A 24,286-nucleotide genomic window follows, 5' to 3' on the forward strand; every position below is an offset into this window, starting at 1 on the left:
CAGAAACCCTGGAGCCTCCCCCTCCAACATCTGCCGGCTTCTCACCTCCACCAGAGGTCGCCCTAAACCAGACCAGCACTGCCTCCCATCTGCATGGAGCAGTAGCTTCCTAACTGGCCTCCCAGCCTACTTCACTGCCCACCAGTCTCTTCTCAACACAGCCACTGGGCTCCTTTAAAAACGTAAGTCAGATCACGCCATTCTTCCACTCAAGACCCTCACTTCCTATCTCGGAGAACAAGCTAGAATCCTTGACCATGGCTTCATCTCCCAGCAATGTGGCCTCCTTGCTGGACCTCTAACACAAGGCAACTCCTACCTCAGGACCTTTGCACTAGCTGTTCCTCTGCCCAGGTTGCTCCTCCCTCAGATATCCACAGGGCTTGATCGGTCACCTCCTCAAGTTGCTGCTCAAATGCCCCCTTCTCAGTGAGGCCTCCCTGGACTCCCTATTTTAAGTTCTAACCATTCCCACCCCATCACTCACTATCCTCCATTCTGCTTTACTTTTTGGCTGTATCATTTGACATATTCATTAAGATCTGTACACACACATACACTAGAATGTAAGCTCCGCAAGGATAGAATTGTTCTGTTTTCTTCACTGCCGTATTCTGATGCCTAGAACAGACGCTGAATAAAAGTCTGCTCTGTGGTTCCATATTGATTTGCCTGTGTCACCTGCCATCTTAACTGCTGGGAAGAGACCCCAGGCCTCAGGGGACAGGATGGCAAGTCGTGACTTGCCAGAGTACCCACTGTGGGACGTGACGGTGCTGGATTTTCCGGTCCGTCTCCTCTTACATCTCGGGATCCCCAGAGCCTACCATGGGGCCAGGAAAAAAATGTGAGTAAATGTTTGTTGAATTAATGAAATCCAGATACTTCAGGCCAAAGAGGAACCTGAATTAAATGAGCTAATATGAAACCACAGATGTGGGTTAAAAGCCTCCTTTTCACGCTCTGCTCATCCTCAGGTGTTTGCTCAGGCAACTGCATCACTGTGTGCACAGCACTAGGAGTTCACTTTGGGTACAGTAAGCTGAATGCCTGAATTTACCCGAGAACGTGGAGTTTCTGAGTTTCTTCCCATAGTCACACTTGCTCCTGTCACTGTCCACACATGAACTTTCTCCATCTTGAGGGGAGGGGGCTCAGGATAAGTCATCACATGCCTTGGGTTCTAGTCTTCCCTCCACACTTACCAGCCTCATGTATGACTTTAATCTCTGTGATTCTCAGCTTCTTCATCTGAAGTTAATCCTCTTATAATTAAAGAATAACCGGCTAGTAAGTTTGGTGGAAAAGATTCAGGGATGGCTGTTAAAGGAGGTTTGTAGTTTAGGGATATATAGAAAGCAAGATCACTATGACTCACTGTGGCTTCACAGAGAAAAAGCTCTGTCAGGTAAATCTTCTTTCCTTCTTTGACGGCATTATTAGACTCACAGAAATGAATCAGATCAAGGATTAATGAATTCAGTAGGGCATTTGATAAGTTCAGCAGGGGTGACGTACGGATTGGATGCAAGGGCTATGAGTTGGGTGCAAGGACTACTGGGTGGCTTGAGGACTGGTTGGATACTGTTTTTCAGAGATAGAAATTTAAAGATCTCAGAGAAAGGTTCTGAACTCTATCCTGGCAAAGCTCTGTTGAACATTTTTATCACTGGATTGAAGGCAAATAAAGAGGGTATGTTCACTATATTTGTGGATAGGGTGGGAGACAAAGATATGACCAGGGTCAGAATTGGCATCCAAATCAATCTCACTCACAGACGAGAGGCAATGGGCTGAATCTAAGAATATGAAATGGAAAGGGTAATATGTTACCTTTGGCTCTCTGTCTAGGTATAGAATGAGGGAAGCATGGTACAGTGGCAGAAGACTTGACATGAGAGGTTTTTTGTTGACATATAAGTCATGTGTCATCATGTGTGATGTTACTGGGCCTTCATCCTAGTCCACTCCCCTCCCCCCACAAAAGCTAACTTTATCTCAGGTTAAAGTCATGGAATTATATCTACAAGTGTAAGGTGGGCATCCCACTATGTTCTGTATTAGTCCAGCGGTTTTAAGGACCATATTTTAAAAAGGATGTAAAATGAGCAATCCAAAAATGAAATTTTAAAAATTTCATATATAATAGCATCAAAAATAATAAAATACTTAGGAATAAACTTAACAGGAGAAGTGTAAAATTTATACTCTGAAAACTACAAAACATTGTTGAAAGAGACTAAGGAATATGTAAATAAGTGGAAAGACATCCTATATTCATGGATCAGAAGACTTAATATTGTTAACATGGCAATAATCCCCAAAGTGATCTACAGTTTCAACACAATTTTTAAAAAAATCTCAGGTGGCTTCTTTGCATAAATTGACAAGCTGATTCTAAATTCATATGGAAACATAAAGCATCCAGAACAGCCAAAAACAATCTTGAAAGACTCATAACTCTGTAATTTCAAAACTTACTACAGAACTTCAATAATCAATACAGTGTGGTACTAGATAAGGAGAGACAGATAGATCAATGGAATAGACTTGAGAGTTCAGAAAAAACCCTCATGTGTATAGTCAATTGATTTTTGACAAGGGTGCTAAGACAACTGAGTAGGGGGCAAGAGTAGTCTTTTCAACAAATGATACTGAGACAACTGAATAGCATACAAAACAATAAAGCTGGACCCCTACATCACACCATATACAAAAATGAATTCAAAATGGATGAAAGAGCTAAATGTAAGAACTAGAAAAAAATGTTTCTCACTAGAAAAAAATGTTTAAAGAAAACATGGACATAAATCTTTGAGATGTCAGATTAGGCAATGGTTTCTTACACGTGACACCAAAAGTACAAGCAAGAAGAAGAAAAAAATAGATAAAATGGACTTAATCAAAATTTAAAACTTTTGTGCTTCAAAGGACACTCTCAAAAAAATGAAAAGATAACCCACAGAATGGGAGAAAATATTTGTAAATCATATATCCGATAGGGAAGTTATATCTAGAATATATAAAGGACTCTTACAAATCAATGAAAAAAGATAACCCAATTTTTAAATGGGCAAAGAATATGAATAGTTATTTCTCCAAAGAAGCTTTACAAATGGCCAATAAATACATGAAAAGATGCTAACATCATTAGGCTTCCGTGAAAAGCAAGCCAAAACACAGTAAGATATCATTTTACACCCACAAGGCTGAATATAATCAAAAAGACAAATTAACAAGTGTTGGCCAGAATGTGGAGGAATCAGAACCCTCAGACACTACTGCTTGAAGTATAAAATGGTGCAGTGGCTTTGGAAGACCGTCTGGCAATAGCTCAGAAAGTTAAACATAGAGTTACCATATGACCCAGCAATTCCACTCCGAGTTAGATACTCAAGAGAAGTGAAAACGTGCATCCACACAAAAAACTTGTATGTAAGTGTTCACATCAGCATTATTCATAATAGCCAATTAGTGGACACAACCCAAATATCCATCAACTGACTAATGAATAAACAAAGTATGATATATCCATACAACGGAATATTATTCAGTAATAAAAAGAAGTGAAGTAGTGATACATGCTGCAACATGGACGAACCTTAGAAACATTGTGTTAAATGAAAAAAGCAGTTACAAAAATACTGCATCCTGTAAGATTCCATTTATATGAAGTGTCCAGAAGTGGCAGCTTTTAGGATCAGAAAACAATGAGCTGTCTCCCAGGGCAGGGGTTTTGGGGGGAAATGGAGAGTGACTGCTAATGGGTATGGGGGTTTCCTTTGGGGGTGATAAAAGTGTTCTAAAATTGATCCGGTGAGGGTTGCACAATTCTGAGACACACTAAAAAGCACTGACTTGTACACTTTAAATGAGTGAATTATACGGTAGGTGAATTATACCTCAATAAAATTGTCACAAAAAGGACAGGTATATCAACAAACTGGATCGCAGAGTGACAAAAGGATGTCAGATCACATCCTAGGAAGAAAAGCTGAAGAGACTGGGGATAAAACAAAGATTCCGGGGAAGACGCCATCTTCAGATATTTGAAGGGCTCGACGTGAACCACACAGATGCTGTGTGTTTCCTAAGCAGACTCTACTCCTCCTCCTGGACTGCTCACCGCCCGCCCACCCAACCCCACACCCCAGTATCTCCTGCACACCCTTCATGTCTCAGCTTAACTGTCACCTCTCAGGGGCCCTCCCCCAACTCCCCACCCCCGTCAGCTTTGCTGTGCACCTTCCCACTTGTGATGACATATTAATTTAATTACTGGGTTGCAGTCTGGGGACTTATTAAATTACCAGCCCCATGAAGGGAGCCTGTTGACTTCCATTCACCATTGTCTCCCCAGAACTTATCACTGTGCCTGGCGTATACGAGGCACTTAATAAGTATTTGTTAAATGAATAGATGAATGAGAAACATAAATGCCAGAGACTACAGACAGACAGTCTGTGGAAGAACTTTCTGAGAGTCAGAGCTGCCAACAGTTTCCATAAGCTGCTCTGAGTGCCCTCACGTCGCCCTTCATGGGAACTGTCCAAGTATGTGGGGAACAGAGGCGTCAGGGAGCTGACTAATGCACCCAAGAGATGGTCAGATGGGATATCTTTCCCTGCCATTTAAAAATCTCATAAATAGTTCATATCCTCTGGAAAAATCCTGAAAGGCAGATAACAAAGTAATTAAATCAAACCAATCAAATCAGCCATAATCTCCCTACCAAGCCGCAGCCACAGGTAACACAGCACATCCTTGTGGACAGTGGAAATACAGCATTTTATTATGTGGACAAACACTACTTTAGTTGATGTGGGATTACATACTTCTCATAACCGTTCATCAAAGCTCACATTTATTCTATACTTAATTGGTGCCAGGTGCTCTGCTAAAAACTTCAGGTGCATTTGGTTCCCTTAAAACCCACTAAGGTAAGTACTTAATATTATTCACAGTTCATGTCACAAATGGAGAAACTAGGGTGCAGAATCAGGTAACTTTCTCAAGATCACATACTAGCAAATGGCAGAGCCAGTTCAGATCCCAGGAACCTGACTCCAGACTCCAGCAAAGGTTCCCCTGATGTCTGTTGAATGAATCACTGAAGGAATGAATGAGTGAATGAATGAATGAACGAGTGCTCACACTAGGAAGAACTGAGCTTCTCTTAACCAGCTGGTTGGTCCTTATCTCACAAATGCTCTAAATCTTATGTCACTCATCTCTTCACGTGTCATCCTGTCCTAAGGCCAAAAATGTGATCATTTAACATCATGAAGAGCATTTCTTTGGCTCCAACTCCCACCAGCTATTGGACACGTCTTCCTCAAGAGGAGCCTCAGATACCTCCTTGGATGAGCCTCTCTGCTGTTTCCCGTTGTCCAGGCTTCTGTCACCCATGGTGCCACTGTAGGGCCCCCGCCACCATGGGCAGAGTCAGTCACTCGGGGCCACCTCCAGCCACCCACCTCCCACACTGGCTGAAGGTGATTGGCCCCTGCAGCCACCACGACGTTGCTGGGCCCATCTCCAAGGTGTGGTGCCACCTCCTGCTGGTACAGGTGCTGCCAGTGCTGGTGCCACCGCCACCGCCAGTGCTGGTGCCACTGCCACTGTGCGAGTGCCACCAGCACTGCCAGTGCCGGGCTCACCGCCTCTGCCGCCGCTGCCGTCAGGTCGCTGGAGCTCCCTCCTGTGTCCACACTGCAGGGAGCTGGCCCAGCTCCACCTGCTGTCAGAGGGGGAGGCAGGTGTGGGCAAGGAGCTGCTGTCTTGTTTGCTCAAGGCCCAGTCAGTCTGTAGGCGGATGAGGAACAGATTGAGTGACAGGACATCATGGTGTACTCAAAATGACCCTCTCCTCCGAGGGAAGCATCACTCTGGACCATGTTGGAGTTTCCTGGGAGATGACTGGTCCCTCATGCAAACAGATTCCTAGAGAACCCAGTTTATATTCCCAAGTCATCTCTAGATCCCATGGGAAGACAACAGAAGCCAAGCTGGGACCTGCTTCCCACCCCCGCCTTCTCCTCCCATCCGCTTGCAGCTGACCACGCCGCTTTGTTCGGCTATGAGGAGGCTGACACACACGTTTGTGGCTCATCTGTCAAAATCCACAAGACCTCATGGTATGTACTTGTGAACTCACCTTATTCTTGACTTTGCCCTAGTTTCCTTTCTGTGCCGTCTCTCAAATATATCATTCTTATTATTGCATCACGGGTATGTGAGAGATTACAAAAGTGAAGGGAAATCAAATGAAGATCAGGAATAAGAACATACAGACACAAATTTTAAAAAGGAAAGTCCATTTCCAAATGTGGTGTGCTTCATGGGGGATTTCTTTCTGAAGACTTCAAACAAGCAGAAGTTCTTGGCCAAATGGCTTGGTAGTTCCAGGTGAAAAACAAGGTTTCTCTCAGGAAGCCTTACTGAAACATTACAGAACGGTTGTTCACTCCTTGTCCTTCGTAGTCAGGCATTAGGGACATTGCTGGGTGTGGCTGATCCTGGGCAATGCTGGCCTTCAGGGCCCCCAACCTCCATGACCCTCCATTGTCTTCAGCCTAGAACTCCTTCCTTAAAAGAGCTCCGAGCCTCTCCTACAGCCCTGGCTAGGCCATGACAGACAAATTCGTGGTAAGGTGTTAATGCTGAAACTCCACGCTTTGCAGTCAGAGGGGCTGCATAGCCCCAAAGGCAGGACCACCTACATAACTGACAAGGGCCAGCACAAAACGAAAATGCAAGGCCCTCATTCGAGTTATCAAGAGTTTCAAGATGGCGAGAGCAGAGAATTAAACCAAGCACAGGGCCCCATGCGACAGGGGAGGTCAGACATCCAGCGGGCCCCGCCCCAAGGAATGCAGTGACGCATCAGGGACACTCAAAGGCATAATTCAGAAAACTGGTCTTATATATAACCACAAATTCCTATTTTTTATGGAGAAACACTAAAAATTGGCAAATATTTAAAAAATAAAACAGAAAACTTCAGAGACAGTCCGTTCTCGCAGAAGCGCCAGCTGACTCAGCTCTGTAATTTGGAGTACCGTAGTGAAAGCGTGTGAGAAACATTCTTAGTTTTTACCATGTCTCCATCGAAATCTGCACACCTTTGTTTGTTTGTCTGTTTTTGCCTTTTAAGAGACAAGCATGGAAGGGCGGTAAGCACATCAATGCCACAGCAAAGCAGGAGAACAGGTTTTAAAGCATGAATGTGCTCTTGCAAGGCCAAGAGGAAGGTTCTAGCAGGGGAGCAGAGGGGCAGAGGGAGAGGCGTGGGGGCATGACAGGTCAGCGGCAGGAGGGTCAACAGGCGGGAGGCGGGGGCTGGCACGGGAAGGCTCACCCACAGCCACCGAAATACTTCAGAGAAATCAGTAAGAACCTGACAGCTTGTAAAGTTTTAGAACCTGATTTTAAAACAGGGATTTCATGCTCATGAAGGATAAAATAAATGCGGTGCACTCAGTGTCAAGCGGACACTTGTCTATAAATGACGCACGTACTTTCTCCCTTGTAATCCATGGCATGAGCCCAGAATCCAAAGGGTAAATGAGAGAGATTTTTGCCCTTGGATCGGCTGTTATCGAACCTTCACCCAACTCTCCAGATCTCACAGGTGCCTCTCTGCTCTGGTGAAGCCTTTTGGTCCCCATGCTGGGTCGCTTAGTCAGTCTGGTCCTGCACATGACGCACAGTACCTTACAGGACGGGAGGGCGCGCTGGGCGTTTGTGGCAGAGAAGGAAACCCACCTTCATCATCACTAACAGGTTCAGGATCAAGACGACTCAACGGTGAGGAAAAATGTTTGGACAAAGTGGGACTTGTCTCTCTCTACACCTGAGACATGATGCAAAGGGAAAAACTCAAAACTGCTACTCTCCCTGGGCATCCTCCTCCTGTAGTGACCATTCTGACTCAAATGTAGTGACACCCAGTGCAGAACTGTGAGAGCTTCGAGGTCAGTCTATAGGAGTATCTAGGCCAAGGTCATGGGTCTCATCCAGGCTACAAGGAAGCGAGATTAATGCAGAATCCAAACTCACCATTCAAAGTCAGAGACTGTGTGATGCACATATATTCCTCCAGACCCCAACCAACTCTCCCCCCGCCTTCCTTACTCTCTTCAGATACATATATATGTCTGTTAATTCATGTATATATACCTACCTGTTCATATATGTATATGTGGGCATATAACCATATGGTATGTATATAACTGCATGCATATATACATGTGAAATATGCACGTATGTAAAGAGACTAAGAGAAGCAGGGAGAGAATACAGATATGTATAACATAGGCAAATACGTAGTAAATCAAATTCCACGCAATTTTATTAATTCAACCAACATTCAGCGTCTCTGCCATGTGCCGGCCCCACGCTAGGCACTGGAACTCAAAGTGTTCTAAGAGCGTCACCAACCTCCAGGGCCTCACCACCTAGAGGGGAGACAAGCTAAAACCACACACCCATATCTACCAGCATGGCGGCCACTTATAATGAGAAGCAGCGTGGTTTGGTGGTTCTAGACTGAGATGGAGGTGAGGACGTGTGCCCTAGTCACCCCGGCTGGGCTCAGGCCCTGCTCCATCGCTTTCAAGCTGTGTGACCTTAAACACGCAACTTGAGCTCAGGGTCCTCATCGGTAAGTGAGTACCTACAACAGCAAAAGCACTTACACTTACTGGCAAACAGAAGGCACTCAATAAAAGGGAACTTGTACTATTATTACTACCGAGGAGAATGTAAGGTTCTGTGCGGGGCACAAAGAGAGAAAGGTCAATCTAACTGAAGGTGGGGTGGCAAGAGAAGCTTGGTGCGGGAAGTGGCATAATGAATAGGTATTTGGCAGGAGAATGGGCATTCCAAGGATAACAGAGAGTTTGTCCAAATGCCCTGAGGCACGAAACACCCTGAAATGTCTAGAGAATGGCCAGCAGGTCAGCACAACCAGAGTAACAGTTCAAGGTCAAAGAGAAGGCAGAGCCAGATCTGAAAGGACCACTTAAACAAAGGAAAAACAAAATCAGATTTGCCTTTCAGAAAGATTTAGGTAACATCTAGCTGAACATAATTTTACCTTTCCATGGTCACCAGCATGACGGTCAGTTATCACGCATACAATTGGAGGATTTTATTGCCACAAACAGAGGACCTGCTGTAATTCACATGTTCTTTCCTCTGTTCACAAGTCCTCAGAAGTTTTTTGTTTACTTGTCTGCTATGGTTTTAGAAACTAATGGTATATTTTCCATGCTGGTTTAGTTGCTGCAGAAGGTTTTCTTTACCACTTACAGAATGATTTTTAAATGCTCATCTTCCCCCCTACGAGGAGAGTCTTAAGTGGCCACTTCTTAGCACTCATAAGAGCCAGACAGCAACCATTTGCCCTCCAAGTACACATCCAGCAGTGGCAGCCTTGAGGATCAGGGCTCCAAATGGAGGCAGAGGTAGGAGGCAGAGCCCAGAAAGGGGTTAGTACTGGGACTAGAAGTGGAAACACATTCCAGGATGAAAGCAGTATGAGTAAACAAAGGAAGTCACCAGAGGTAAGAGAGCACATGCTGTGGCATGAAATGGATGGACAAAAATGCAAAGTGGGTCTTTTAAGGGAATTTAGTGACAAAGGTGGTCACTGGAGGGAAAGTGTGAGACAGGCAGCAAAACTGTTTGAAAATGTCCAGATTCATTTGCTCACTCATCATTCACGAGGTCAGCCTATTAGTCGATTCTATTAATTCTCTTTGTTCAAATATGTCCTGGGTATTGAGAAAATAACTTGACACCACAGAACAGCACAGGGTCTCCAACCATGAGGGACCTGGGACATCAGGGAGAGAATTCTCTGTTCTCCGGCACCTGATACATGGTATCCTCTGTTCTAGATGTGCTTACGTACGCTGTCTCATTTCACCATCACAACAGTCCTTGGATAAAATCAACAGACAGTCTGTTTTTCTGGCTCCTATTTTCACAGTCCTGTGTTAGACAACACAGAGGCAGCAGATGCAAAAGGCATTGCCACATGAAAAAAGGAAGCTGAAAACTTAAAGTTTTAGATACCCATCACCTGAGTCTCCCTCCTCCTTCTCAGAACTGTAATCTCTGGGTCTGGATTTTCATGAAACAAACATGGCTTTCTTCAGTTCACTTTCCCCCTTTACTTTAACAAGGCACTGCCCCCAAAAGCCCGTGTATTAATCTCATCATTCCTCATCCACCAGGCCCACGAACAGGCTCAGTCCCTGCACGCACGTGCAGGTGCTTGCGGGAGGGCTGGGAGGTTTAATTCAGGCACAAAGCGGGAGTGCCGTCATCCCAGCGGATCTGTCAGGGTGTCAAATCCAAATTCTAGACACTGATTTCATATCATCACCGCAGGACTGCCTCTGTGTCACAGTTGCTGCAGCCTGGGGCTCTTGAGTACCAGCAGGTATTTTGCTTAAGTTGTTTAAATAAAAAAAAAAGAAAAAAATAAGATAACCATATCACCCGATCATGCGGTACTCCAATTGAGCATGTATTTTGTGGTCAACTGAGAAATTCAGAGAGTGGTATAGAAACAATGAAAGTAAGCATGAGAAATAGCAGGATCTCTTATCAATCACTCTTTGTTTCTCACACAATGATTTTTCTCCTGGAAAATCAAATCAAACCATAAATCATTTATTAAGCACCTACTACATGCTAGGTACTCTATATCCAATTGAACTTGTTAGGATTTCTTTTCACTTTTGTCTTTACTTCCATGAAATATTTAAGGCGCTGATCAGGATGCTTTAGCTGTTTTCCCCTCAAGCAATTTTATCATTATGAATGTCTTCAGTTTAATGCTGTGATGGCTACGCAGAGCTTTCTGGTTCTTTTGTTTTGTTTTATTTTGTTTTCTTCCTACTATTGTTTTTCACCTAAAACTTTTATTTTCCTACCCTCTGATTTTTAAGGAGAAAAAAAAAGATCTAGCATCTGGGGTCCGAGAACACTTGAAATGTCTGGGCTGGAGATTGCTAATGACCTCCCAGAGATAACCCAAATTGCTGATTTAGCAAAGCCCATTCTTGACCTTGACACAAGACAAGACAGGCAAAGGGGAAGGACTTGGGAGGGAGCCATGAAAGAAAAAGGATCATAGAAGCGCTCAGATCTCACCAGGCCCCCTCCCCCATTCAGCAAACACCTGGCTGAGTTGGAAAACATGACCGGCCCAACCTTCCTATTGGCACCAATTGAAGCTGTCAGCTCTCGGCTTGTCACCAGTTGCACTGGGAGGCCCTGGGCAGCCACAAGAGCCCTAATTAGGCAGAAATGACACTTCTACAACTGACCTGCCAGGACCTTTGGCAAACCATTTAACATCATTAGTTAACATTTTTTAAAAGTGTGAATGTAAATGAACAGCCAGTGGCTTTCAATGGAGTATGTCGGTGGCATCTCCCCCCTCCCTGCTCACTCTTTCTCTTTTTACATGAATAGTCCACTTGTTTTCTCCAGAATTGGAGGGAGGCGCTCGGGAAGAAGGAAGAGGACCAGTCCTCTGAGAGGAGAGACATGTTAAAGCATAAACAAGCTCAGCGAAGGGGAGAGAGCATCTCCTCCTTGTCTCAGTATCTGCCTGAACAGATGCAGGCTGGCAGAGCAGGGGGACAGCGTGCACCCAGCAGGCTAGGCCAGTGCTAGTTCCCGCTCCAGGAGCCACGCTAGTGAGCAAGGACAGCGAGCTTCCTGGGCTTCGGGTAGGTGGGAAAGGACTTCCTGAGTTGAGTGCCTCTGAAATACTCTCTCACACCTCTTACCACTTGGTGGAATTCTGAACCAGTAATTCAGAACAAGCAGCGGTTTAGCAAATACCTTATGTGCACACAGATCTAAGGGTCCCTAGTCCCCCTCTAAAGGAATGACATTCTGGGGGGAACTACTTCAGATGCCAGTTTGATACTTACACAAATTAGTTCATTTCCTACCTGAAGCGGTTATTTCCCACCTTGAATCGCACCTCATTTTGTTCTTTGCTGTACATCCACAGAGTCCGTACATGCCAACACTCTCCATCTGTAGGAGGGGGAAAAAGGAGTTTTCACTGTGAAAATGTCTTTTTGTCAAGGTGCTTCCACACTGCTCTCAAAACGTGTGCTCACACCGGTAGACCCTCTGAAGAGGCAGCACTAGGTAGAATGGAAGCCAGGGTTTGGGTCGGCGGCAGAGGGGCTGGGTCCTGGAGGGCCTCTGACTTACCACCTATTCCTTGTGGGGCCCTAAGTCTCAGATGTTTTCATCTATAAGACAGAGATAATGCCTTATACTTCCAGTGAGAAAAAAAAAATGGATGGAAATACAATGAAAACTGGCAAGTGATGTGTAAAGGCAAGGAGTTTGGACCCATAAGAGCTGCCAAAATCGAGGTGAGCTGCCAAAATCGAGGTGCTCTGCCAGGCACTCATCTGTCATTTATTTTGGAGATTTGAAATTGCACATCTGCCCTGTTGACTCCCAAGGCACGCTCGACAAAACCACAGCACCACCAGCACATCCCAGTTCCCTCCATTCCTGCTTATTCTCAAAAGGGTTGTAAGTACTACATAGAAACGTGCATGGGTACAAAACAAAGTCGGTTATGTTAGCAATTTAGACTCTCTGCTGGATCCTAAACAGTACAAGAGGGGAAGCACATCTTGTCTATCTCTGGGTTTCTGGGAGCCCTAAGGACAGTGGTGGATACACAGTAGATGCACAATAAATGTTTACTGAGTTGAAATGCAAAGCTGCTTCCAGACCTGTGCGGCCAGAATGTGCCTGCTTAATACAGATCCCGAATGTGGAGAGCTTTACTTGTCCCTGAATTAATGACGAGTAAAATCAAGCGGGCAGCATGAGTTGGAGAACACCTGTAAGTATTCATGAGAGAAAAGCAAAAGAAAACAATCTTAGTTTGGGGCAGAAAGAGAGAGAAAATACGAGAAAATGTCCTTAATAACAGTAAATGGGAAAGGGAGAGAGCAGCTCATCGTGATGGAGCATTTAGTGCTTTTAAGCTAAATACCTCAGCATATTAAGCAAATAGAGAAAAGCCAGCTAGAAGATGTCAGCAAATTGAACCGACCGGCGCTCAGAAAGCCGATAGGAGGTGTCTGGTTGTGACCCCTTTTCCCATCACGTGCCGGCTCCGCGCCCGGTTGTTTAGTGTTGCCTCTCCTCTCCAGCTGCGGAGATTATTGAAAAGCCCTTGCTCCCTGCCTGGTTTTGGCACATTTTCTGCAGGTGCCTCCTACTGCGGCCACAATGGGCTGCTAGGGAGGTTCAGACCTGTCAACAGCGACAGGGGAGGGGGTGGCGGCGGTGGAGGGAGTACGGCCATTGTCTTAAAGGGCCAGTGACATTGTGCGCCGCCGCGGAGCCTGCAGCACCGGCACCGGCTAATGAGATGAATCCTTTCTCCCGCTCTCTCTTTCTCTCTCTTTAATGATTTAACTTGATCGCTTTGGTTCCTTTCTGGAAGGGAATTGCTCCATTGATCATATAAAGTAATTGCCTGTAAAACATTGCTCTGCAACAACTACTACTTCCCTGGCTGAAAATGTCACAGCAATTGAAAAGCTCTTAGCCCAGTTCAAGAATGAGGTTGCTCAAGAGAACAGTGTTTGAATTACGTCCCCAAGCACTTGCGTGTTCCGAGAGTTACAAGTTTTCGGAGCGGCGGATAGATTCTTAAGACAATTTCTCTTCCTGTAGCATACTGTAATTTTGCTGTGAGACTGTGGGAAACTAACCAAACTAAACTAAAAACAACTTCAACCCGAAAATCAGAGATACTCATTCAGGCAAAGAAATTATTTTCTTGATCACCCTTGCCTTTCTTTTCTCAGGAGCCATGAAATCGGTGCAACGCCCACGTGGGTCAAGTGTGATTGAGGAGAGCGTCTCCCGTTAATACCCATCACTTAAGAAGACAGCATCTTTGTCTAGGAGGTAGCAGGGGCCTTGGTTTTGGAAAGAGGAATCGATGCTCTAATTGTTTAAGATTTGCTGGTTTTTCAGACCTGTCGCTTGGTGGCAGCAGTGACACACTGTGGGAATGGGGACCGCACACTTAACGTAGTTTTTATAAATACTTTATTAGTCATTGCCTCGCCAACGTTGAGGGAGTAATTCACCTGGGGAAAAATTACTTTGTCGTAGGCATGAACCTGCCAGCAAAATAAACAGCGGTTAGTGATGGTTTCATTTTTCCTCTGACAGGTAAAAATCTAAGTTTGTCTCTGAATAAGAGAGAGAGACTTGTTTTCAACTTCATTGGTAGGAAGCCCCACTTGCTAAGTGAGACGCTGCCGCATTACTAAATTGGGAACAAAGCTTCAGGTGAATCACCTTCCCACTGGAAGAGCCACGAATGTTCTTGTAGCCGATGAAGTAAGGGCAGGAGACGTGCTTACTGAACTTTTTTTTAAAAAGGGCAAAAACATCTGCCTGCTTACTTTACAAAGAAGAAAACAGAGAACTCAGCTATAACAAGGCCATTTAAAACTATAAATCTGAAGAAAGCCATAGAACTTCTTACATCAAAACCCTCTGAAAGATGGTGGTACAAGCTTGGTAACTGTAAACAGGTGCAGCACTTTTTTTTTTCTTGGAATTTAGGACTTTTGGATTTTAGATTCTTAAATCCTTTAATGTTATCAGAATATACGTGATATTCAGTTAGGGCAATTACACATACTACACCAAAATATACTGTATATAATAAAAGGTATTTTTCTATTATCTACTCACACAGGCAAGAGAATTTTTTAAATTCTTTAAATTTAAACCCACTAAATAGACTGATTCCTGGATGAGGAGAATTATGCTGACAGTCTTTCACCAGCAACTGGAATTTATTTTTTTCTGTTTGCTTATTATAAGGGAAGGTCTTTTTTTTTTTTTTTTTTTTTTTTTTTTTGGTCTGTGGTACTGAATGACCCCAAAGCTCTGCCTGGCTCTAAGATTTCCTTATCTTTAAAAATAATTCCTATAATCAGGAAAATAGAGAAATGAATAGTAAATACAACCACATAGTTATTTCTAGCAGCTTTGCCTATCAGACGGCAAAGTGATAAAAGCGGGTTAAGTAAGCCCCTGAAGGGCCAAGACTAGGAGCACCTGAACCATCAGGCCAGAACCCCAGGCCCCCTTGTAAAGCAGGGCGCGGAAGCAGGACAGCACACGGAAGGTGGTGTTGGCGGTGGGGGGAGCGGGACAGTGGCCGGGCTGGTGTTCAGTGTCCTCCGTGTGAACTCCCAGAATGAGAGAGTGCGTGGACAGTGTGAACACCGTGTCACTGTACCTCTGGAGGAGGGGAAAAAGAACATTTGAAGGAGGAAAACGAGCCAAACAAGCACATCATTAGGGAATGAATGTCAGGTCTGGCAGGAGCCACGACTGGTTTCACTTTTGCATCCTCCCCTTGCATTGATTTGCACATGATGCAAGGGGGCTGAACAGACTTCCAAAGTTCAGAGACAACAAAACGGGGCTGTACATCCTATTCCTCCTGTGGATCTTTGTAGCACATTTTAGACCACCTGACTTCACAAGGTAGAAATTAGCCTTGGGTTACGTGTGTTTAAACATCATACTAAATAGGGCTTGTCAAGATGTTGGGCGTAGGTTTAAAAATAAAAGAATGCATTTTAAAATGCTGCATCATGCCTACGTCTATGCACACCTATCTGGTGAAATGCGCATAGAGTGATGAGAAATATACCCCGGGCTAATATCTGATGGCTCTGCAGAGTAACAGCTAACATTCTTCATAATCAGATTTGTAAATTTACTTACACAGTAAATAAAAAGTTAACATCAGGCAGATGGGTAATAGTACCTGCTGAAATATTTATATTCCATATATAAGGTGTGCTCACTTTCCAGTTAGAAAAGGATGTCATTTTGAAACTTGCTTTATATAGCTCCTGAATTAATACAGGACCACCAGCTAAGGGAAGGAAAAGGTTGTACTACTTTATTCATCACACAATGCATGGAATCGTTCTAAATGAATACTTCAGCTGCAGTTTTTTATGACAAAGTCAGACACTGCAGAAGCCATACAAGCAGACTTCACTCCCTCCCCCGTGAAGAGCTTGATTCTAGTTTTTTGTATGTCCTACTATTTCCTTAGAATTACATGCTGCAAAGTTTCCTTTCTTTCAAAAGTCAGAAAGCACTAAGTGTTCCCATACTGTTTTCCTCCAGTTTGTTTGTTTCCTCCAAGATCAGAGGCCCTTTCTTCCAATCACACCCTTTGAGAATTATAGCTTATTTAAAAATATCCAGTGGAAATAGATGCACTTTGGTAATCAACACAAGTTATCACTGACCCAAAGGACTCGTTGTAGATGCCTGCCCTTAAAAAAATAAAATAAAATGTTACCTACACATTTTGTCAAACATAGATGGAGATAGGATGGCATGAGGTATATAGTCCTACAGGCTGAATTTGGAGAGCAAGGTGAGTCTCTCATAAACATAAAAATCGCACAGGCTGATCCAGATGTGGCAGCTGAGCCTTTAGCCCACATGGCACAGGCGTGTGTGATGTTCTCTGATCCACCAGCCAAGGTCTAGTTTTGTGTCAAGTGGGATAGTGCTTTTTTCTTAGCATTACGGCTTGGAAAAGAGTGTGAAAAGTTCAAGGCATCCCCTAGTGAGTCAGAATCAAACCCAGACCACATACACGGGGGAAGATAAAAATGGTTATTTTTCAGTTTAAAAACATACACACACATAGTGATTCCTTTTGTTCTCATATAACAAATAATACTTGGAGATAAAAAGTCTATTGCAAATATAAATGAAAAGAGCTTATAGTTTTGAATTCTTCATTTTGATTGCATTTCCTGCTTTTGTAGCTTTATATCAAAAACAGTATTCCAACAATAGGTTTATGAGAAATATACAGAAAAAATATTAATTTAAACATCCGTATATTTACATTTTTTCCTGCAATGGCCTGTCTTAGTTAGGAATTCCAAATGGCTGTATTTTCAGTAAAGCAGTAAATGATGATACACAGGACAATATTCATTCTAAAGCTTATAAATTAATAAGCACACATTTTACTTATTTCAAGTATCATACATTAAAACAAAAGTTGTATTTTTGTTCTTACTCTACAAAACATTTTATTCTTACTCTATAAAAATCTCTACAAGACTTTGATTCTTACCCTACAAAGCACAGTCTGTGATTTTGTATTCTCAAAATCAGCACAGGAACTTTAATTTTTCCCTTATAGCCTTCCTGTCAGCTTGGCTATATAGAAAAGAAAGCATTTGATTACGCAACCAAAGTTCAGGTCAGCTCCACAAGTTAATATAAATTCTAACCAGTGCTGGCGTGGAATAACTCAACATCAAAAAGAAATATGGACTAGTTCTCCACCCTAGGGATTCTACTTTTAAATGTTTAGAGGCAGAAACATGCTTTAGAAGGTACTGACATCCACCGTTAACCGAGACGGCTCTTCTCTCTGAAATTCCCTGCCTTGTGAGTTCGTTTCACAATCTTCCCCATTTTCAAATTCCCATGAAGGTTATACAAATATTTGGCCATGAACTCTGGGAAAGACAGTTATCTAGAATAGCTCAGGGATATTTTAAATGACTCTGTTGTTCATAAATCAATTCATATTTTTTACAACAGTCTAATGAGAGCCACTGAACAAGTGCAGCTCCTTCCGGGAGCAGCGCCAGTTACAACAAGGGCAGTGAGAGAGGGGACCCTACATGGCTCACGCTGCATCCTTCGGTCACATCTCTATGCTCACGAAAAAATCGAGGCCAGCAGACACCCACCTACTTCACTTGTGGCTCAGTTACTTATTTCAAATGAGAGTTCCGTCACACAAAATCATCCTAATACACATCAACTCTTTATTTCTGTCTGGGAATTAGTGTGTTAGATTCTCTGGCACTTATCTTTTCCTTCCTGTCCCCAGCTGTAGCACTTAAAGTATAGTTATGCTGACTATAGCCCAAGCTGAAGGTAGGCATCATCAGTAATGTATTAAAATTATTTAGAAATAATATTTTAGTTTCTCACCTTACTACATCTCTCCTTCAAGTAGTAATGGAAACATTATTTACTTTTCTGAAAAACTTATTCTGATCACTACTGCTTTTCTTTCTATAATAGCCACCTAAGATGTTGAATGCACCATCACAAAATGTAGTAATTGTATTATTTAATTAAAAACAGGATCCATTACCCCTTGCTACTATACAACACAATTCCATGTATTTTTTTAACTGTATAGGATTTAATCTAACACACTAGATTAGCATTAGAGATTCATTCGTAAGTGTCATCTTAAATTTTAGAAGTGCGTAGGGATTCAGTGATAAAAATTTGTATGTGACTGTCATATGTGAAAGAGATGCGATGAAATCAATGTTGAGGAATTTGCCTAAAATTATTTTATTCACTAAAAACTCATGGGAATATACTCTCCAAATCACAATTCTTCAAGAAATAATTCTCATCTGCATCTATGATAGTATTTTTAAAAAATATTCAAAGAACTAACTTCTCAAACTTGTTAAACAGGACAAAAAAGACAAATCAATGAAGAAAGAGAGAAAATAATAACAACAATAAACAACCCCACACTTTGTCAATAACAAATGTAAAGAGTCCAATCCTAAATTTTTGATGACCGAATCTTTTAAATCCCCCAAATACTTTTTTGCAGATTCAACTTGACCATGAGATTCATGATCAGGCCTGCAGAAATCATTGTTACAAAGGCACACAGTTGTTGTTTTTTTTTTAATTTTTGCTAATAAGAAATAGATAATTCCTCTTAAGCAGATTAACTTAAAGTACACTTTCAGGGAAGCTAAAATCCCCTTCAATCCGGTTCTTATGTTTAATTACAAAAGTCAAACAATTTATTAGCTCTCACTCAAGTGCAACAACAAAATGGGTAGGCACACAACTCTCAAGGGCCAGGAGACAAACCAAATCAGTATTTGTACCAGGAACAGAGAAAACATTTTTAGCCATAATTTGATAAAACATCTAACTGGTCCTCTTAACCAGGATTCCTCCTCTCTTCTTTGCTGCCCTCTAAGTGGAAAATACGTTTAATTTTCTCTTTATCCACAATAAATGCAATTACTGTATTTATTTTGCTACTTTTATATTAAGAAAAGTACACATTAGAAAACCTGGCCTTTGTTGGGTATTTTATGTGTATTCATTTTGCTTTATGAGCCTCATAATTATGTCACAAAAGTACTCAAGTTCTATCTACTTCTATAAAGTTAAAAAGTATCTATTTTAAAATGGCAAAAAAGCTTGCTTAAAGAATTTATTTTGCCTGATTTTTTTTTCCTTTTCTCTTTACTGTCTAAACTCACTGGATAATTGCCCTACTCCCAGTTTCATTCTGCCTATATAAAAATCGTGTGTCTACACCCTGAAAAATACCAATTAAACTGCCAGCAGCAGCATCTCCAACAGTATCTTTTGGTCTCTGGTGTCAAAGCCCTTTGACCGGAAGGCTGAGTCTAAACAGCCTTTGACAGGATGCCAGTTTTGAACATTCATTTTATGGCTATAACTCCAGCTTCCCGCTGCATTTGGCAAGCAAGAAGAAATAACACATCAACTTTATAATTTTGCACAAATGGTAAGGGTTAAAAGGTCACTAATATTGTTTTAAAAGGGAGGGGGAGTCCCCCTTATCATTTAATTCAATTCCATCTGAATTCCTATACAAAACCAAATGAAGGTTTTCAGATATATACTGCAAAACTATTAAAAATACATTTTCCTTTCTCTTAATTTCTTTGGCAATAATGACATAATTTACCATGTGTTGGGCACTGTGGGAAGAAGTTCTCATGGATTTTTAAATTTAAGTCATAGCAATCCTGTGGAATTGAAAATACTAGTCAATGGGGAAATGGGATCAGAGAGGTTAAGTAACTTGTACAAGGTCACACAGCTGGAAACTGGAAGACCCAGCACTTGAACCCATGGGGTCTGATTCCAAGACCCAATACTTCTAGGCCTTCTCGGCCAGATCCATTACCAAAACATTCCTGAGTGAATATTTTTCATTCTCTTTATGACATGATCCATGTAGAAATCTTTTAGAGGAGTGGTTCTCAACCTTGACTGCACGTATCACACACATACTTTAAAAAAAAAAAATAAAACACCTGTGCTTGGGCCCAACTGCTAGAGATTTTGTTTTAATAGGTCTGGGGTAGGGCCCAGGCATCAGCATTTTTCAATACTACAGCAGTGAATAAAACAAGTAATCCTTCTCTTCATGGTGCTCAACTTCTAATGGTGCTTAGATTCCAGTAGAATCTAGTAGAATCCCCAGGTGATTCCAATGTACAGCCCTGACTGAGAAACAGTGACCAAGAGGTTCACACCATGAACCCAGGCTCCTTTCTCTAAGCCCTTACTGTGATCAACTCAACTGGCTTCTGTAGAGAGGATGGGGAAGAGTCTAGCAAAAGCTGACATGAGGCAGCAGAATCTAAGAGTTCTAGATTTGAGATGCAGTGGAGCACAGCGGGAATCCATGGGCACTGAAGCCAACCAGACCTGGGTTAAAATTCCATCTCCACTATTTATTAACTGTGTAACCTTGGACCAATCACTTACCTTTTGTGACTATTCTGCAGATTCAGTGGGATGATACGAAAGAAGACCCAGGCATAGACAAGTGCCCCATCAGTGGTAGCTGCAGTGCGGGTTTTGCTGTTATTTACTACCACAGTGGAAATGACTACTGCCAGGAGGCATTAGTAATGAAAAAAATCAAATTAGGAAAAAAAAAACATTTTTTATTAGTCAAATTATTCCTACTTTTATTACTTAGCATTTAATTTACAGCTACTTACACTGCAATTCGTTTGGCAATCGTATTTCTCATTCATGACACTGGGTAAAGGAGGGTAACATTATTACTCCCATTTTCTAGATGAGGAAAAGGCAACATTTCCAACTATTCTGTCTCCACTGTCTATGATTCTATGATTAAAGGCACCTGCAACCATGTTCATTAGTTCCCAGTGAAAAATGATATTCAACACAGATGGCAAATGCTGGAAAGAAGAATTAACAAGCACTTGATAGCAACCCCAAAATAACATCTAAATAATCACTTCTGAACATTAAAGTCAGGGCAAACAACTTCCAATTTAGATAAAGGTGTTGGAAAGGATTAAGGAAAAATGAACAAATAGATTTTTCTTATCCTCATTCATTTAGGAACTGTCTGACATAGCTTAGAAATTCTTTTTGAAATGCAGATTGAAAATGGTTCATTTCCTCTATGAAAGATCTTCAATTAGCAGATAGGAATAGACTAATATGTCCTGATATTTTATCTTGAATCAGAGCTACAAAGTAGAAGAGATCCAGATGGGGAGACCCAGCTCATTGGGTCCCTGAAAAGCCCGAGGACTAAACATACACCAAGCACACCCCCAACACTGAGGAATGGCTTGCCTGTAAATGTATTTTTGGCCATTTGTACAGAGTTTCCATGAATGAAACACAAATGCCTCTCAAGGGACTACTGAATTCATAGTCACTATATATAACCACTATTACCTGGGCCATGGTAGGGGAGGGGATGTCTCAATTATTTGTTGCTGTTAAAATAGAGTGTTCATACGCAAAAAGGTTTAGGAAACAATGATCTAGTCCAACCCTCTTGTTTTATTGATGAGGTCCCAGAAGATCTTGAGGACAGCTGGAACTCCAATCTCAGTTTTCTAATTCCCAAAGGGTCTTTGTCCCACACCATATATCCCCTTCCAATGTGGACACCCCATTCTCTTTCTAAAGGAAGAATACGGTCCTACCCTCTCTCCCTGGATGTTCCAGAACTTTCTACATCTCCTGAGCCTTTCCTTCCCTTCATTTCCCTCCCTTCATCAACTCCCCAGTTTTCACCTTTAGTGGTTAGCAGCACTCAATCCCTTTCAAGCTCTGATGCTCTGTAAGTGCCCTCAGACATTTAGTCTCAATACAAAGGAGAAATATAGCCACCAAGGTACTAAAATAAGGAATGTGTAAAGTATATAAAATATGTACCTGCATAAATGTATTTTACAGCAAAACACTAATACTTCTAACATCTATGGAAAAGAAGAAAATTGGAATATGCATGAATAATCATTGTATTTACTCTGGATCTATATCAATAGGCTGTTAAGCCCCTAGCATACCATCTTTTCAAAATGCTTTGACATCTATTATTATCTCAGCTTATTGTCCCAACCACTGACTAGGGTGTAAGGGCTACTGAAGTGCCAATGGAACTTAAGTGACATGAAGAGAAGAAATGATATCCATTTTATTCACTGCTTTCCCCCCAGAGCCTAGAACAGTGCCTGACATATGGTAAATATTCAATAAATATTGGTTGACTGAGTGAATGACAGAAGTAAACAGGGATGGGAGGTTTATTTATTTATTTAGCCTGCATGTAGCTTTATTTTTCTTTGAGAAGATGGAACGATCCATAAGGGAAGAACTGAGTTCCTAGAAATCTCTTTTCAGTCTTTAATTCTCCTATAACATTTGACTTAATATCCTTCCCTCAAATACTTTTCATGTATTCAAAGCTGTATAAAGAATACATTTTGGGAAAATCAGATACTACTAACACATAAAAAAAAGGATCCCATCACCTAAGGAAGACACAATTAACATGCAAATGCACATCCTTTCAGACTTTATTCTATGTATATGTACACACACACACACACACATCTGACATAGTCCCCAAACTCTCTGCCCTAGATTCTGGGACGTGATTTTTTTTCTTTTTCTCTAAGTCCTCCTTGTTTGTCTCCTGCTAGAGATCCTCATCCTCCCACTATGTCCTAAATAAATTCCCTCCCCAATATTTAGGTCCTTAGTTCAAGAGGATTTTCCCTTTTTCCCCCAGAGGATTCATCTATTCTTACTCAACTTTAAATTATTTGTGGATGTCTTACATCTGTATCTTCAGTCCTCCTTGTCCTCTGGGATATCCTCTGGGATATTTAATTAAACACATTTATTTTCAAAAGAATCTTGATATGCCTCAGTGCTTCTTGATATCTCAAGCTCTACACATCTAAAACCAAACACACCATGTTCCCTCCATCAAAACCAGATCTCACTTCTGTCAACTGAAACAGAATTCTACAAGGTATCCTCGATGGAGTCATCGTTGGTTCCCGAACCACGCATCCAATCACTCAAAGGGATTTCATCCTTCCTTCCTGTTACTTCTCTCAACCTTCTCTCCCCATTGCTCCCATTACTGTTTAGGCTCTTGCATCTATGTTATTATCTGCTTTTTGTACAACCAAATACCCACCAAACCTACCCACTGCTGCCAGTTAACCTCCTACAACACCACTTCCATCTTGCCCATCCCATATTCAGAGGTTGGGGGGTGCTCCCCACTCTTTTACAGAGTGGTATCCCAGTTTCTTCACAATCTCACCTGACCACTTTTCCATCCTTATTTTCCCTTCTTCCTGAAAATAAACTCTCTCCTTGAATCAGTCTGGTGTATTCATTATTCACCCAACTCCAAAACATTTGATTATGAGTTAAGTGTTTATTATGTGTAAAATCCATTCTTTCATTCAACAAACATTTACTGAGTGTCTGTTCTGTCAGTAATGTACTGATGCTGGGGACGCAATGGTGACCAAGACAGACCAAGTTCCTGTCCTCAAGGAATTTAGAGGCCAAAAGAGGGGAGACTCTGAGACATCATGGCCCCAGCCCAGGATACTTCCAGTCTTCCACTAAAATATCAAATGAGTCAAGACATCCCTAAAGGTTGAATTTTGTGGCTCTAGCTGCAAATGGAGAAGGAATTCAAAAAAAATAAAGCACTGGCCAGAATACGAGCTGGAGTGTGGAGCGGGCCTGCTTTGATGTGGGACTCCACCGGCATTAAAGGATAGAAAGGACGGCCGTGTGAGAGAAGGGGGTCCTTCCACTTACATGGGTATGAGGAAAGGCACAATGGTGGAATGGAGACAGCAGCAACAGCACTGGCTTATTCTGAATAAAGGTTCACTCAACACCCACTCAGCAGAGCGCATGCTCTGTCCCTGTGGGGCCCCAGGCTGTGCTGTGGATGTGACGATGACTCAAACTTGGCTCCTACCATGGAGGGATTTCCATTTAGCAAAGATAAGCCAGCCCCATCATGACCTATCACGCCCCAGAAAGTGTGATCTTCCATTAGAGAACT

At 42.2% G+C, this 24,286-nt stretch overlaps 1 protein-coding gene across 7 annotated transcripts in view; it reads right to left on the minus strand.

Annotated features, from left to right (window-relative positions):
* Window positions 1–24,286, minus strand: part of LOC105095098 (heat shock 70 kDa protein 12A) — a 272,860-nt gene that overhangs the window by 131,761 nt on the left and 116,813 nt on the right. For 6 of the 7 annotated variants that reach the window (XM_064488474.1, XM_031461838.2, XM_031461837.2 and 3 more), the window contains one exon: window positions 11,982–12,069. In XM_064488474.1, coding sequence (XP_064344544.1) covers window positions 11,982–12,069 — 88 coding nt within the window. Of the gene's footprint in view, window positions 1–11,981; window positions 12,070–13,117; window positions 13,175–24,286 lie in introns of those variants that run through there. The other variant, XM_031461839.2, reaches the window with a different exon arrangement.

The sequence above is a fragment of the Camelus dromedarius genome, chromosome 8 (assembly GCF_036321535.1).
Source record: "Camelus dromedarius isolate mCamDro1 chromosome 8, mCamDro1.pat, whole genome shotgun sequence".
In the NCBI taxonomy this organism is placed as follows: domain Eukaryota; kingdom Metazoa; phylum Chordata; class Mammalia; order Artiodactyla; family Camelidae; genus Camelus; species Camelus dromedarius.